Below are 17,214 nucleotides of genomic sequence, written 5' to 3' on the forward strand. Positions count from 1 at the left end.
TTTAACCACCAAAAAAGTCATGTTTTTCAACGTTTTAGAAATCACCTAGCTCTTCCTGAATGAACAAATCCCTTCTTACGACAGACAGCTCTTTTCTCAGAAACAAAGCAATTTGGATACTTTACTGGGTGGGCTGCACCTCCGAGCATTTATGTTCTGATCTTAAAAATCAGGTGTATTTTCTCTTTTTTGCTTTATGTCAGCCAGCTCTATTTTGAAACATTTACTTCACTGTCAGTGAATATCATTATTATAATAGTCATGTCAACAAAAGCACTTTCTTTTGGAAGCCTCTGGCCACCTCTTTCCCTGTTCCTCTAGCTAAATACACATTTTCACCACACTGGTGATGACTGGTTCCAAATAAACCATTGGTTAACCGTCTTGTATCTTCCCACACCAAAGAAGTTACAAAAGGCTAGAGATCCCAAGATGAGCAGCAGAGGTCATTCTAGGTACCAAACCAGGATCTATGGTCTGACCCAGGAATAATCTGGGAGAACCCCGAGGACACACGCAAAGCTTTGGGCTTTCCAGGATGGCTGTCTGAACCATTTTTATTTCATTGTATCCTCCTCAAGTAAAGTCTTCTCAAATAAAAATAGACCATAACTTTTAAAATGACCAAATTTGACGACAGTTATTATTTGGGTAAAATAGTTTACCCAAATAAGACATATGATTGTTTATCTTGCCAGATTTGAATTCTGCCATAGACTCCATGGTCTTTATCATCATGATGGACTTGTCTAAAATTCCAATATGAAAAGTTATTAATATCTAGACAGTCTAAGAAGGAAAGCCTGAAACTGAGGAATCTATAGGGCTAATAAGCGAGGGAAAAAAAAAAAATGGGACGTGAAAAATTCACAAAGTTAGGTAACTCTTGTAAACCCAAACAAGAACTTTTAGAGAAGAAATCTGACATACCACGACTGGTCCTCCCCATGCACATGTTGTCTGGAGTTACAACTTCTTGTTTGATGGCAAAGTAGTCAGTTTGCAAGGTGTCTGTCTGGAGAGGGTCCCGGAGAATGACCGAAGGGTAGTCATTCTCATACTTGAGGGAGAGGAGCTCCTCCGAGCTGATGGGGTGGAGTGTCTGGTAGGACTCTGTGATGAAACTAGGCTCTGAGAACTCTGATGGAGGCACACACTGAGCATGCTCGATGCCATAGCCTGGAAACAGAGAATGCTTGGAATTGAGAAGAGGAGAGATCTGTACCTAAAACAAGCAGTTCTTCACCATCTACAATGACCCCGCAGTGTGGACTAAGCTGGCTACCTTAGACAGCAAAAGGAAAATACTGTAAGTCAGAAGGGCTTATATTTTTAACCTTGCTCTACTACTTACAAGCTAGAAATGCACACTTGTGATGGTGGCCTTAATATGTTTGACAAGATATTTCTCTTTCCTGGGCTGAGCCCATAGCGCACTCGGGAGAGTGCGGTGCTGGGAGTGCAGCAGCGCTCCCGCCGTGGGTTCGGATCCTATATAGGGATGGCCGGTGCGCTCACTGGCAGTGAGCACCGTGCGGCCAGTAAGGATGACTGCAATCTTCCTCAGAGCACTGCGATGAGGATCCAATGAGGGTATTCGTGTAAAATGCCGACCAATATTTCTGACACACAATAAGCTCTTGATACATAGTAGTTAATATTATTGTTGTTCAACATGGATGTGCTTGGAGAAACTTATGTTGAGTGAAATAAGCAAAGCATAGAGGGATAAATACCACATGTACTCAGTCCTAAGTGGGAGCTAAGAGAGAAAGAAGGAAGGAAAGAAAGACCACAGTGGTGTGCTGGACTTGCAGAGGGAGACAGCATACCTAGGGATACAAAGTGGAGTGGGAGAAAGGAGGATGGGGAGGCAGGTCAGAGATAATTGGTGGGATAATTGGGTGGAGGACACAGGGTATAATCACAATGTGTGGTAATGGGCATGCTGCCAGTATGGATCTGGCCATCACATCTTAGGCATGGGTGGTGACAATTTGCTTTGTACCCCATGAATATTCATAACCAATTAAAAAAACCACGAAAAAGAAAAAAAAATACATATATATATATATATATATATACACCATTGGGATTTTGTCTGGAATTTTATTTAAGCCTTAAATTGAGAAGAATCTACATTCTCTAAAAATCTGTTTTCCCATGTAATAATGGAATATGTATTTTTCATTTTCTGAGCCTCTGAGTTTAATTATTTTTCTTCTTATAACTACCTCAGATTCTTCTTTTGCCTATTTCTAGGCATGAAATTTTTACCCTAAGCATTTTTTCCCAACTAGTCATTGCTTTTAATAGAAAAGGTACTGGATTTTTTGTTTGTTTATTTTTAGTTTATGTACAGTCAACTTCCTGAATACTCTTTATGTTCTTAATGGTTCTGTATTTTATTATTTTGGGTTTTCTTATACTACACATCTGTTATCTGCAAGTAACAATAATTTTATCTTTCTGATAGATACATATTTTATTTCTATCTCAATGCATTGAACAGGTTTCTTGGCGTACTGTTAGATAGTAAAGAGATAAAACGAAAAGAAACCTGTTTAAGATTCCCTTTGAAAGCAAGGCCATCAGATAAGACCAGCCCCACACTAATTCTCTCCCTCTGGCCACCTCTCCAAGCTAGGTCTCTTATACTATAAAGGAGAAGGATTTATTTTCTGTAATAGACTTTGAAGCCACATGGCACACTCTTAAAGGAGGATTTCAGAGGAAATGCTGTCATTGCCACCAGTAAAAAGGAAATAACAAGGGCCAAGATCAAATCCCTAACCGAGCCCTCTGATGGCCATCATGGTGCACAGGATCAAATAAGATCAAAAGTTTAGGGGTCAAATTGTATTCTCTCTGCGTGACTTTTATATTGAAGATATCAAAAAGAAATCCTAGTGAATAGGAACTTGCAGGTTAATAAAACATGTAAATAGGTTGAAACCTTGTGCTTTGTGGGAAATAATAGAATAAATAACAAAGAAGGGTCAACATTTAAGAAAACAGCATTTTCCATAGAGGTACCAAGAAGAAGTCTGAGATAGAGACAAGGGTCATTCCCCAGCTTCCCATTATAATGAGAGGGTAGACTGGAAGATGAACTTACTAATGAAGTAATCCGAGGTATAACGGGATTCTGGATAGGTAGGGTTGACTCCATTAACTTGATATGGTTTCACATCCTCTGCAACAGACAAGGAGGGAATGAAAAAAAGAGGTCCATGGGCAAGTAATGCTTGGCTGCAAGGATCTTGGATGCAAGGAGCACAGTGATCTCAACCCCTTTTCTAAGAAATCTGCATGTTCACTTACTGAGTTGGTGACTGAGTCTATCCTGACTGGGGCCTTGTCTCGGGATGAGATCACAAAAGTATGGCTAAGTTTATGATTTCAGTAGCTACAAAATGGGATTTAATATCTTGGAAAGAGAATCAGTGAGTAATCTCTAGGGGCTGGGAAAGCATCCACCCTCATTCTCGATGAGTTTATGCTGTGTGTATGTGCACCACATGAGAGTCAGAGCTTGAAGACGCCCCGGGAGGTTACCAAGATCAGTCCCCAACACTCAAACTGAATTCCAAAACTTTTCAGAAATATATTTTAATCTTTAGGCAGGTAGATTTTATATCCTCCATTCTTTTCTGTTTTCCTCATTGCCCTCAGATTTCAAGTTCAGGCCCAGACAAGAAGCAGGACACTGGTAAGCTGACTGTATCTGGTGATATGTAAGAGGAGAGAACAGCACCAAAGCCAAACTGCCACCCAGATGCCAGCTTCCCTAGGAGGGAGAACAGAGTGGTGACGAAGGCTCAGGACTAGGCTCTCCACTGAGCTATGGTGAGTTTGGGATCCTCTAGTAACCCTGGAATCAAATGGTGTAGCCTCTGATTCTTACAGAGTAGAATGATTATATTTCACCATAAGAATCAGACATGAAGAGAGAATGTTGGCTTGGGTTTTTCCTTGGGTACTTGATAGCTTGTTGGGAACAAAGACTGATGGGAAAACAAGTTTATGCCTGTACAGAAAAACAGTTCCCAGTTGAGATAAAATAATTAAACTTTGCTTTAGCAGCTTATCAGATTAAAACATCCCCTGTACCTTTGGCCTTCTACCCCACCCTAAACAGCTATGTTCTTTTGGTGCTATGTAGCTTTAGTTTAATTACAGAACAAAGCTTCAGTCTCAATACAAGCAGCTTGCTCATCTCGAGTATCCAAATCTGCAGGGGATGATTCTTATTGCCTCTCTCAATAGAACACTGGGTGGGATGATATGACTTTTGTTCTCAATACTGAATTATATCCTAATTCCCTTACATTTTCTTAAATTATTCCTTTGTAGGAAGGTAGGTGAAACCCACTTTAGGAGCCAGAAGTTCCCCCCGAGTCCATATTATTATACAAAGAACACAGAACAGAAAGTTAAATTTCAAAAAGACCAAAAATGTTAAATAAAAATACATATAAAAGTTACATAAAGTAAAATTTAAGGAAACAAGTGACATTGAGGAAATCCTAACCTGAGGCTTATTTTAGGGACAAGGACAGTGGCAGCACTCGCCCATCCTATCTCACAGAGTTGTTCTGATAATCCAAACAGAAAATGTATTTTAAAGCACTTTGGAGACAAGGAGACACTTCGCAGGTATTAATTATAACTATGATCACAGACAGGCTTAGACACCCCAAAACACCTGGCAGCTCCATTGTGATGAACAGAGGAAAACATTCTATCCATAGACTATATTCGGGTTACATGGTCTGGTGGAATTTGCTGATGTGTTTAGAAGCCAGCAGTTTAATCAGATCTGTTTGGAGCCTGCCGTATCTCTTCTTTCTATAAACAGGTCGTGCATGTCAACACCTATGTGTGGGCGTATGTGCAGTTACACAGAGAACACGCCAGTGCTTCGGGGAAGCCTGTATTGCTGCCTGCCAGTCCTTGGTTAGGCCAACCACAGAGAAATTCACCTAGTTCTTTACTGAGTTTATTTACTTATTATTTTTCAACAGAAGCTGAAGAGAAGGAATAAAGATAACATTTCTGGGCCCAGAGGAGTCTCACTTGGGTTTCTCTTGAGCATTGCAGAGCGAAGAACATTCTTAGACAAAGGGAGGTATTATCTGGAATGAAAGTGTTAATCCTGAGCTTATGCCCTTCCCCCAGCAGCTGCCAGGGGTTGGAGCTGGTGACCGCAGGGAAGGGTGGGCCTGGGTTAGAGAGGGCAACAGGCTTCTAGGCTTACAGTCAGCTGGAGGGCACTGCTGACTGCTGGTAACTGCAATTTATTTTAAGAAGAAATTCAGAAAAATAAGTGCAAAAACACCCAAGTTTGCCGCCTGCTGCTGTTTCTATACTCAGCCAGGACTGTGGTACATGAGTCACTTGGTCCAAAAAGGTTGGAAGAGGCTGGTAGAAGAGGCCGTGTCATTACAAGGTTGCAACACAGAGTCCTGATATAACCCCAGTCTCTGCTCCAGATGTAAAAGGTACACTGACTGCTGCAATTCCAACCCAGTTAGTGGGCAGAGAAGCCTGTCTTATTCATCACCTCTGAGAAGCTAACCTCTCCTGGGGATGTGACCGGGGAATGTGTGTTAAGATTGCCGGGGGAAATACTGTTCTGGGGTTGGCTGTGGATACTGCTTGTTGAAATAATGCAGGGGTCTGAGATAAAGATTGGGATCAGAATTTTGCCTACCGAGAAGCATTGGGAGTACAATCTTGCTAAAGATTAAAATCTGAACCCCCAATACAAAGAAGGAAAAAACTAACACTTAGTGAGCACATACTATACACCAGACATTTTATTAGGCTCACCCCCATGGACCACATATGCTGCTGAGCCAGGACACCCACAGATAACAGCACGGATAGCCCACAATCAGGTAAGTTCCCCGCCTACTCACAGCAGCCCCACACGATCTCTACCTCCCCGTCTCCATGCATTTACCTTTCTGCAGGATCTCTAGATGTTCCCATAAGATGTCCCCAACAAAGTCTGGGGCCAGCTCGAGAAAGCAGTCTTTACCCAGGGCACAAAGGGCTGCTCCATTCATACAGAACTTCTGGAAATCCACACCCTTCAGGCTGAACTCATTCACAGCCCACATCACCCAGTCCCGAACGTGGGTTTCTGTCCACTGCCGGGGGTCTGAGGGAAGAGATCACATGAAGATCCAGCAGGTCAGATTCTTAACTCTTACCTGAGCCTCAGAGAGGACACTGAGGACCTGAACTTAGCCAGGGATGCTATCCTATTTACAGAATTGAGAAGCAATGGTCTGTAAATACCTATCATTGAGCACCTTCCATAACCCTCCTTCCCGTGTTAAACATCCCCACCTCCTCTATGCTACCAGCTAGATCACTACCATCAGCCAAAAAATAACACACAAGTATTCTCTGACCTCCATCCAGGCAAAGATTTCCAAGAATCTCTCTCGCTGCCTTATTTCCATTAGACTTTTTTAAAAGCTCTGGACAAGGGAACGAAGGGCTTCTTTAATAAGAATAATAACAAAATAAAGTGTTTTCTAGGGATTGCACATGCCTCTCCCACCCTTAACTCTTACAATATACTTGAGACTATTATTCTCAATTATTTTTATGTTAGCCAATTATGTTTAGTAATAATTGCAGCAATTAGTAAGTCATTCAAATGGCACTTGGAAATAACAACATCATTAGGTGTTCTTAGGATATCTTACACCAGATATCCTGCGAAATCTGTGCATATCACAGGCTCTGCTTTGAGTAGCACCTTAGTACAGATAACACATAATCTTCATACATGACCTGAGGTTTAATATGGCTACACCTGCCAATGACACTTCAGAGTACAGATGATGGCAGGTTGTAGTGCCCATGTCATAGCTGTTACAAGGATACCGCCTACAATCCAGCAGACTACTTCATGGAATGCTGGAAAACCCAATGGTCAGAATTCACTTTATTCTGCCTTGTGCTCCTCAGAAGATGTTTGGCTTTGCTGTCAGCTGAGGTTTGTGGTAAAGAAGTAGGCATGGGAAAAGGTGTTGAGATACATTCACATATCAATCTAAAGCCTGGGTCTGATGGGACTGGAAGTCTCTCATCTAGCAGTCAAATTGGCCTGATCTAAATACAGTAATACTCTTCCTCTTTAGAAAAGTGTTCTTTCTGTTCTCAATTGTTCATGAAATGCTCCTTGGGGAAGGTTACGTGTTCTCCAGTCAGTCAATTCTCCTTTCTGACAACTCCAGTCCCCTTATACTCCTGAATAAACCCTTTCAGATAAAAACACCCAAGGACAAACACGTTTTGCCAAGAAGCAAGGAAGAGAAAAGAGAAATCAGTAAATTCCAAGAAATGCAGCTCACCGAGTTCATCCAATGGTGGCCCAGAGTCACCCTAAGACACTGCTTTCCAAACTTGCCAGCACTTTGGAATCACCTGAGGAGCTTCAACAATCCAGATGCCACCAGCAATCAAGATTTAATTGCTCTGGAATATAGCCTGGGCTGTGGCTGCTTTCAAAGATCCAGAGGTGATTCTAATGTGGAGACAAGTTTGAGAAGCACTGTCCTAATACCAGGATGGCAGTGACAAGCGTGGAAGATGGAGAAGCATCAGCGCGTGTGCCTGTGACTGTTCTAACAGATGTCTGCAACTACCCATTGCTGTTGATTCAAGTGGGGTTAGTCTGATGTTGGCCTCACACACTACAGGTGAGAAAATAAACCTGGCCTACAGGTCTGGCCCCAGCCTCTCTTTTCCCAGCTGCAAAGATGTACCTTTTGGTATTCCCAGTCGTTGCTGCTCTTTAGTGAAACCACTGAAAGTAGCTTTCAATGCTTGCGACATCATTTCTTTGCTACTCGGAGTTAACAGTGGGACATCTGCACATTCCATATCTGTAAGAAAAAAAGAGCATATGAATAACAAAAATTAAACTGGTAATTTTTTCACTAAACATAATAGGGCATGAGTGGACTGAACAAGTCAAGCTAAGAACCAACCAATTTTACCCCCAGAGCAGGTAAAATTTAAGGGGCTTTCCAGTGTGCTAGGCCCCTTAGAAAAACCTCTTACCTAAAATGTCCTGCATCCCTGACAAACAAAATATATCTATTCTTTCTGTACACCTCTACTAATTTACCACAGTCCCTGCTTACCTTTCACCCTCACTGAAAGTATGAGTTATCACTACCTACTTTCAGTAACCTATGAAAAAGAAATAACATTCACTTACTCAACAGATAATTTCCTAGCACTTGCTATGTGCAAGGACTTAGAGAAACTGCGGTGAACAAGATGGAGAATGCTCCTACCATCGAGGAGCTAGATATGTGATTCTTGCAGTAGACTCAGTCACTAAAAATCTATTAACACAATTAAAGGTTCAAAGACAAGGTCAATAAGGTCTTTCAAGAAAAAGTACAAGATGCAATATCAACACAGAACAGGAATCCTGCAAGTCTGGAGGAATTGGGAAGACCTCCCTTAGTAGATGCTCAGAGATGTTTGACCTGAGAAGTAAAGGACGCATAGGAGTTTTGGAAGAAAATACTCTAGACCAGTGGTTCTCAAAGTGTAGTCCCCAGAGCAGCTACATCAGCATTACTTGGAAATAGTTAAAATGCAAATTCTCAGCCCCATTCCAGTCCTACTGAATAGAACCTCTGGGTGTGTAACCCAGAATTCTGTGTTTTTTAATATAGAATCCAGGTGATCTGATGACCACTAAAGTTAGAGGACCCCAATGCTAGACAAAAGGAAGAGCAGAAATAAAGATCATGAGATGGGGTGTCAGGGGAGTGGCTTGATATATTTTAGTATCAAAAAAATCAATGCAGCTGAAGCACAGTGATCAAGGAGCATGGTTGCTGGAGACAAAGCTGAGGTAAGCAGAAAGCTTGTTGAGGAATTTATCATTTTATCTTAAGTAAAATAGAGATGCTTGAGAGTTTTACACAGAGGAATGACAGGAACACATTTTGTTTTGAGAAGCTTGCCTTAGCTGTTCTGTGTTTAGGAGGTGAGTTTAGGCGGTGAGTATAAATGGATACGGGAAGACTTACTAGAAACTTACTGCATTCATTCTGGTGAGAGACGATGGTGGCTTTGACTGAGGAGGTGGCAATGTAAATAACAAAATCAAACAACGTGAATGAAGTGCATAGAGGATGTAAAATCTATAAAACTTGATTTACGTAAGTGGTGAAGAAGAGTGAGATATGAAAACCTACAGATTTGCAAATGTGTCATCATTGGCCATGACCATGTGTATCTTTATCTCTGCCATCTCCAGTCCTCCTATACTTGCAGACCAGGTTCACAGAGCAGGTACATGAATATGGCTCAAGTTAAACATCTTCTGAATTCACTTCAGTCACTATTTCCCACACAAAACTTATAAGCAAAGAAATTAGCTGAGAATCCCTATTAGCTTTCCTTTGACTCTTTGGCAGCAATACACTTTACCACAGTGATTTCCAGAAGCCTGGATCTTCAGTGTGTCACATGAAATGGCTGAGTTCCAGGATAGGCTACTGCAGAAGTTCCCCATCTCTAAAAGACTGGCTAGTTGAAAAAATTCCTTAACGTATTATTGGCTGAATAAAATGGAAACATATAGAGAAAAGATGGCAGTTGGTCACCTCCAAAAAAAAAAGGAGCAAATATTGCCTCTGAATGTCAAAATGAATGGAAATCACATTGCACAAAAAAGGGCAGGCAGCGCTTTCCCTCCTGTCTGCCTGCAGCGATGCTGTCAGAAAACTGGAGTCCAGGCTCTGCCCTGGAAGAACAGCAGGGCTCACTGTAGCTGCCCTCCCAGGCCCTGCCAGTGATGGGGAACCTGAAGTTCCAGGGAGTGGTGAGCTTGGGTTGCCCTGGGCCATGCCCCAAAAAATCTAGTGGAAAAATCACCATGCCTCCAGGAAAGTTGACAAAATGATGGAAAATCCCAGATTGTTGGGGGCAAAAATAACAGGGGGAGGGGATAGAATGTTGATGTTGATTACATAACACCCAGCCCTCAAACAATGGAGTAATCATCTGATGAGTCACTGAGGAACACATCAATGCTCCCCTTCGTCCCCACTCTGAGCATCCAAGAACAGCTCAGTGCCAGGTCCAGGAATGTCTCCCCTGAGAGCAGACGTCAGATTCACTGTAGAGAAAGAGACTCTTGAGTTAGTCAGAGATTACTGCTTCCAAGAGAAGGGACAGCTGCAACATCCTCAGCTCCCAGCACATGGCTGAGCACACACATCAATCAATGAATGTTCAGTGAACTGAATTTTTCTGAATTTGAACCAACTTTCCTCCCTTCACTCCCATCAAACACAAATTCATGAACTTGAATTATGTGGGTTTTGTTCGTGTGTTTGTTCCTTCCATTAGATTTATGACTCAATGAAAAAGACTTTACCGATGGTGGAAATTGGCCAGGACAACACGAGAAAACACAGGCCAGGCCAAGTGCACAGGCAGTGGTTCTGCTGCAAACTGGAAGTGAAGATGAGACTGGCCAGGAGGCTCCAGGCATCTTCTAAACATGAGAGCTTGGCAGTACGAAGCCAGTGTGATGGGAAGGCCAAGGAAGACTGTGGAAATGCTGAGAAAGAGGTTTCCCCAAGTCTGCTTCCTGTAGCTCCACGTGCTCTGGCCATACTCTGGACAGGGTTGCTGAGCGGACGGTTCCCCACGCAGGTTTGTGCTTCCTCTCTAAGAGCCGGCATTTCCGGGTTCTCACTTGTTCTCTCCCAGGAAACAGCTGGATTAACTTCTTCCTCTCCACCTCAGTGCCATCTCTAAAAGCCCAGTCCACCTGCCATCAGCTACAGCCACACAGGGCTCGTCAGGGGTGCCGGACTCTGCCACTCTGGCTGTGGGACTCATGTGCTGGGTCTCTTGAAAATTGCTCACAGCCCAGCCAGTGGAAACCATCTCCCCACACATGAGACACCTGCATTTGGACTTGATGAGCTCCAGAGAAGGCATATCATTGTCCTTGGACCCAAACGATGATGGGAAAGTAAGAGCTTTACCTATGTTTATAAAGTGTGGAATTTTGCTTTAAAAAAGAAAATCAAACTGCCTCTATAAATAAGTAAATAATTGGCCAGGATTGTCTTTTTTCACTGGTGTGGGCACTACACTTAAATGATGATGAGTGATCATGTTCAAAAGTGGATATAAATAGAATATAATAAACTCATCACATAATATACTAATGCAAAAATTCCCTCTATTTTGCTTGCTCATGATTGCAGCAGTGCTATTAATCACACTGATACATAACAATAATGAACAATAATGAAATCACCAGATGGAGAATCTGATATGGTTTAGCCCAAGCAGACATCTCTGTTATTCTTAAAATACTTTATCTCATTACCTATTATAATACTTTTGCATTAGGTACCAAATATTCCTAATTTTAGGATCAACATCTAGGAATTAGTCATACCTCCATAGACATAAACTAATAGTATTTCATGAAAAAATACTGAAATTGCCTTTGTGTTAATAATTATAATATCTTAAATTCAAATAACAAATGTTTGTCTCAAAATACTGAGAAGCTAACCTAGAGAAACACTATGCCAATGCAGTGGAGATTATAAACGCAACGCACTGGAAAGTGAAGACATAAATATATTACAATCATATTAGACTTCTTGCCCATGGATTACTCCTGAGTACCCTAAATCCGAGTTAGTATCTGTAAGAATTACCCTAGATTTCAGAGAGGAAAGTTGTTCAGAAGCTTGTGACTAAATAACCATCCCAAGACTACACAGTTATCAAGGCAGAAGTGAGCAGGGAGCTTTCCTTGAACTAGCAGGGGTACAGTGAGGCACTGGCATTTTGAATGTAGGGAAAAATCTGCTCGTTTTTCATTGTGGCCTAATCCTGAACCACCTCCTAGATGTTTCAAGTGAAGTGTTTCATTTACATGTAACTCAAAGTTAAGGGCTGTTCAGTTTCCAAGAAGCCTTCAAGGGTGTTTCATGTGTCTTTTCATACCATTCTTTTGAATTCTTTGAAACCGAATGGCTCATACCAATACCATTACACAGAATCTGAACTTAAGGTGGCTTTTGTTTGGCAGGCCTTACTGACCTCACAAATTTCTTCTCTCACCATTCTCAGTAAATGACAAAGAGAAGACTGGACCATGTGGGATCCTAAGATTAGGTGGTGAAGGATACAGCCAAGAACAAGAAATGCCAAGTGCATGTCCCAGTCTTGTGTGACAGCTGGGCTAGGCCAAACCCTACCAGATTACAATCACACCAGCCGTGGGGGTTGGGTATTGTCATGACCACAGCAGCATGAAAGGAACACCAAAAATGAATAATGTGCCTTACATCTAAAAACTACTTTACAGTTCGCCAAAACCCATCACATATACCATTCCACAATATCCTCACAACATGAAACTTCTGAGGGCCTGGAAAAGTGTTACAGGGCCCCCATTTTACAATGAGGAAATGTAGACTCCAAAAGATCAAGTGCTTGCCCTAAAGTCCCAGGGCTGGGAGGGATCAGCCAGGGTTGGAAGCCAGTCTTCCAACTCTTAAAGTCCAGTGTCTTTCCACTCTATTCCACTGCAAATAGGAATAGATCAGAGATCCAAGAAAACTAGAATTTTTCAGAGTGAGAAAGAGAAAACAGGACTTTGTTTTTTAGTTTGAGAATCAGATAAATTCAAGGAAATAATTAAAAATTTAAAACTGTTCCAAGAAACCCAGAGTTTCATTTGGCTAGCCCCATAACGACATATTAATGACCATCAACAGAATCAACTGTAATCTTTTCCTTTTCTGGAACTAAGGGTACTGAGGCTTCCTTCACATGAAGCAAACAGGTTAAATGACAAGCTGGCTTCCTTCCCTGTCTGTGTTCACTCCAAGTCACCCGAATGGGCAACTGTGCACAGAATATATGGTTAATTAGTTACATTTAGGCTTAATGAAATATGCTTATTAAAGTAAAAGGTAACCAAGAAGAAACTTACTGGTTCATTTGGGGAGGAAAAGAGAGTGATTGTCCAAATGGAAAGACAGGACCCTGAAGACAAGGAAAAAGAGGCAGAGGAACACGCACTGCAGTTGACTTGACTTGCTGGTCAAAATCCACGGGTTCCGTTCACACTTTTCCATTAGTGTAATCACACTGGGTAAATCACTTACTCAAGTAATTTCTACAAGAAGTCCATTAAACATACATAAAAGTAGTAGAGAGAAAGGTACTATGAACGCCTATTCAAAATCTATCAACATGACCAGGTTTTATTTCTTCTTACACACACATACACAGAGAGAGGGAGAATGTAAAGCTAATCCCAAACAACGTATCTTTTCACCCACAAATATTTTATTGTCACAAGGATATTTTTGAGATAAAGAAGGATCAAAGTACAAAAGCTTACAAGAGGCAAATAAACTCAAGGAAAAAGAAAACAGGGCTTCAGTTACTTTCCCTGGTGCTTAAATCTAGGTCTACATTTCATTGATTGGCCCACTTGAACCACAGAACTTACTTTAAAGCAACGCTCTTATGATCTGGATATGGACAGAGTTGTATCAGAGAGAGAGAGGGTTTCAAATCAGGAAAGTAAGCCAGTCCCTTCACTCCCACATCCTACAAGCAGAAGACTGCAGTAATCATCCTTAATGGTTAATGTCCTCATGAACTTACAACTCTAAGAAAAAGACTGGGGATTCTGGCCAGTACCAACAGGGCGGTATGAAAGGCAGGGCCATTGCCAGACTGCCTAGAATGAGACCTAGGGTAGGAGATAAGGGGTCTTCACTCCTTCAGACCAGAACAAAGAGAAAAACAGTTGTGGCCCCAGCGACTGACAGCTCTGACTCCAGAGTGAATTGTCCCCGGGAAGTTTAGTTATTGGCTTCTCAGAGGACTCACCAATAAGATGCTAACGATCTCAGAAGAATGTGAAAGGGAACCTCAAGAACAGATCCCATCGCCTTCTCTAACTCACAGAAGGGTGGGTTAGAAGCAGAGTTGAGGAACCTGTAAGTGTCTTCTTTCCCCTACGCTCCTGACTCCTGGAATAGGCACTCAGACTTCCAGCTGAGGAAGCTGCATAATCCACAAAGCTTCTGGCTGAGGTTAACACAAAGAAAGGAGATAAGTGCCCCTTGGCTCAGTTTTCATAAGCCCAATGATGTGACAGAGCAATGAGGGACAAGCAGGACTCTTGGCTCCAGCAAGAACTAAGCAGTAACGGCCCAGTGTCCTTGCTGGGGACCACTCTTCCCAACCGAACAGTCCATCATTGTCCCACACAATGGAACACCACGAGACCTGGAACAGACTCACCTCAGTTAGGGAAATATGCAACTGGGTTTCTGCCCTTCACTTCATACCCAACCCCCTCAAAGACACCAGCCAATAAAAACCGCTCCAAAGAAGGGAGAAAGAAGCTGCACAGAAAATCCCCAGTTCACCCTCCAGTGACCTGACTGACCAAAAATGCAAGCCAGTCTCAAATTACAGCATCTTGGTTCTTTCTGCTGCCAATACGCATGGCCACTAGGGAATGCACACTGTTTGGGTACAATGTGCCAACTCTGAGGCAGATGCCTCTTCTCAGAGGGAAGCTGCCCTGGGACAAAAGAGATGGTCTTCTGTGGAGCAAAGCGTGCTCCAAACTGCACCGAGAATCCGGCCTCGGACCCCACAACCAGGCCTGAGAAAGAAGTCTCTGAGCACACTGAACATCTGTAGGAAGTGACCTCAGACTTCTCTCTCCTTCCCTTCATTCACCCCCTACCCCATCCCCCAAAAGGAGTTTTAACACATTATTACCACTGAAGTCCTAAGGATTTGGTGACTCACCAGGCTCACACATGGTTCCAATGAGCCCTTGACCATTACATGGTAGGAAAGCAGGAAAAACAAATAAAAGCAGTTGTAATTCGGCAGCGCCAGAGTGCAGACCTGCCAGACAAAAGGGATTGCAGGCATGTTCCCAAATTCATTCAGGCACCTGACATGCAAAAGCTATTTTTAATCACTGGATTTATTTCTTTCCTACCCCCTCCACCATCCTCCACCTCAGCAAATGTTTCGAAGTCAGAGAAAAACCCAAATCAATTCCAGGTGTTCAGGGAAACCCAGAGAGGCTCTTCCGTTCCAGGATCCGAGCCAGAAAGCAGAACTGCCCCCTGGGTCCTGCCACTAAATGTTTTCACTCTTTCCTTAGAAAATAGTTCAAATCTCCCACCATAAACATTGGGCAAAGGTCCTGAAAGAGGAACTATTTGAATGAGTGTGCCCTGCTGGAAAGACATCTCGATATGTTTTCTCCAGCAGCCCTGGCAGGTGAAGGTACGTGAAACAGGTTTCACAGACCCAGAAATGGAGCTCGCTTTCATTCTGTAGGATGCTCCACCTGCCTCACAGTGAGGCTTAAGTGAAATATGTGAGAAAATGCCAAAGCCCAGTACATAGTAGATGCTCAATAAATTACTGGTGACTTGATTGAACTGAAAAGCATTCTATAAAATATAAAGACTAAAAATATATATATATTGTATTTCCCAATGCTTAGAGAGACCACAAGAAGGAATCTGGCAATTTTCTAAGGTACAACCAAGCAACTGGGAAAATAGGAAAAATGAATGCAAATAATCAGAATCTGAAATATAAATGAAAAATTACATCACTTGAAACTGGCTTTTCTTTTTAAATAGATTAATTTTTTACCTATTCTGCATCCCCCAATCTAAGGGGGACATCCTCTATGTAGCAGTCATCATCTAAAGTATGTTTGCCATGGCAACGCTTCACAGCTACACGAATCCAGTGGACCTGAGATGCGTTTTGGTTTTAAAAACTTCCTAAGAGTGCCATCTTAGAATCAATATGGCACACAACAAAACCACAATTTTGTGCTCAAAATTCTTTTCTATATATTTGGAATTTGCTAAAATGCAAGCTGCATTTTACCATAGTCATTTATGGGCCTTTAAATTAATGATACTCTCACAACTTAAAAGAATGTTTTAACTATTGAGATTAGAATGCCTGCATACAAGGACCACCTCAATAGAGTAATTTAAAGAATAATTTAAAGTTCTTAAATGATGATTTTAAGCCATTTACAAAGTGTTTCACATGTTTTAAATCATTTCCTGCATAGATGATTACACTTGACTCCCCCACCACATGACATATTTTACAAACCCCAAATGTCCCAGAACAGTGTGATTTCTTTGTCAGGAAAACGCAGAGCCATGGTGTCCTTATTATGAAGGAGGAAAGGATGAACTCTTTCAACTCCAGGGCTCTGCAGACAGCCACAGTGCATCCTATTGGCTCTTTCCACATCTTACACTTCTGAATGAGGGGACCTCCTGTCCTGCCTTCATCTGAAATACTCATGACAGGGTCATAAGGCTTTTGGTACTAACATGGCATAGGATAACCCCACTTCAGAAGAAAACAGAAAGTATTTGATTTCTCCATCCTGCCTTACCCAGCATCCACTACTTCTGGTTTACATATCAATCTTTGAGGCCTCATCCTCTGAGATCCTGGAGATGCTGGCTAATTGAGCTAACCAATTTGTATCCATTTCACTTAATTCCCACCTACAATTATCATTACTGCCATCTGAATAGAATTTCACATTTTAGAAAGCGTTTTCTCAAATATTCTAGTATGATGCTCAAAACAACTAAGTTTGGAATTATCTCTATTATACTGGTGAGAAAATTGAGGCTCACAAAGTCTACTTAAGTGATTTAACCAAGATTATCAAGCCAGTAAAGAGATGTACTCAGGACTCAAACCCAAACCTTCAGATGCTAAAGCCAAGTGTTTTCTCCTTATACCTATTCACAGGGTTAAAAGCAGAGTTTCATTTTTTCCATCATTTTCATTATAGGAAAAGTTTGTTCTGGAAAGGGAAGAGCCTCAATCCCTGAGACTCTCTGCAGACAGCAGCTGCGACCCCCAGAACTTCCAGGCTGCGCCGCACATCCTACCAGAACCGCCTGCTCACACCCTTGGCTCAGCGCCCGCTTGGCATTTGGTCTGGGGCAAAACAGGCAGCAGGGGAGGGGTCCTGAGAATCGCCAGGCTGGGCTGGGCAAGGTGGAGGATGAGGAGTTGTCTCCATGGGTAAAGGAAAAATCTGGGCAAACAAATGGAGCAGAGTCCGTTTATTTAGGC

The 17,214-nt window shown here is 42.1% G+C and overlaps 1 protein-coding gene across 1 annotated transcript in view; it reads right to left on the reverse strand.

Annotated features, from left to right (window-relative positions):
* ETS1 (v-ets avian erythroblastosis virus E26 oncogene homolog 1) overlaps positions 1-17,214 on the reverse strand; it is a 64,604-nt gene that overhangs the window by 25,524 nt on the left and 21,866 nt on the right. The window contains exons 2-5 of the mRNA XM_008566494.1: positions 7,791-7,910; positions 5,969-6,169; positions 3,119-3,196; positions 931-1,179 (exon numbers count right to left, since the gene is read on the reverse strand). Of these exons, the coding sequence (XP_008564716.1) occupies positions 931-1,179; positions 3,119-3,196; positions 5,969-6,169; positions 7,791-7,910 (648 nt within the window). The remainder of the gene's footprint in view (positions 1-930; positions 1,180-3,118; positions 3,197-5,968; positions 6,170-7,790; positions 7,911-17,214) is intronic.

Source organism: Galeopterus variegatus, unplaced genomic scaffold (genome assembly GCF_000696425.1).
Source record: "Galeopterus variegatus unplaced genomic scaffold, G_variegatus-3.0.2 Scaffold247, whole genome shotgun sequence".
Taxonomy (NCBI): Eukaryota; Metazoa; Chordata; class Mammalia; order Dermoptera; family Cynocephalidae; genus Galeopterus; species Galeopterus variegatus.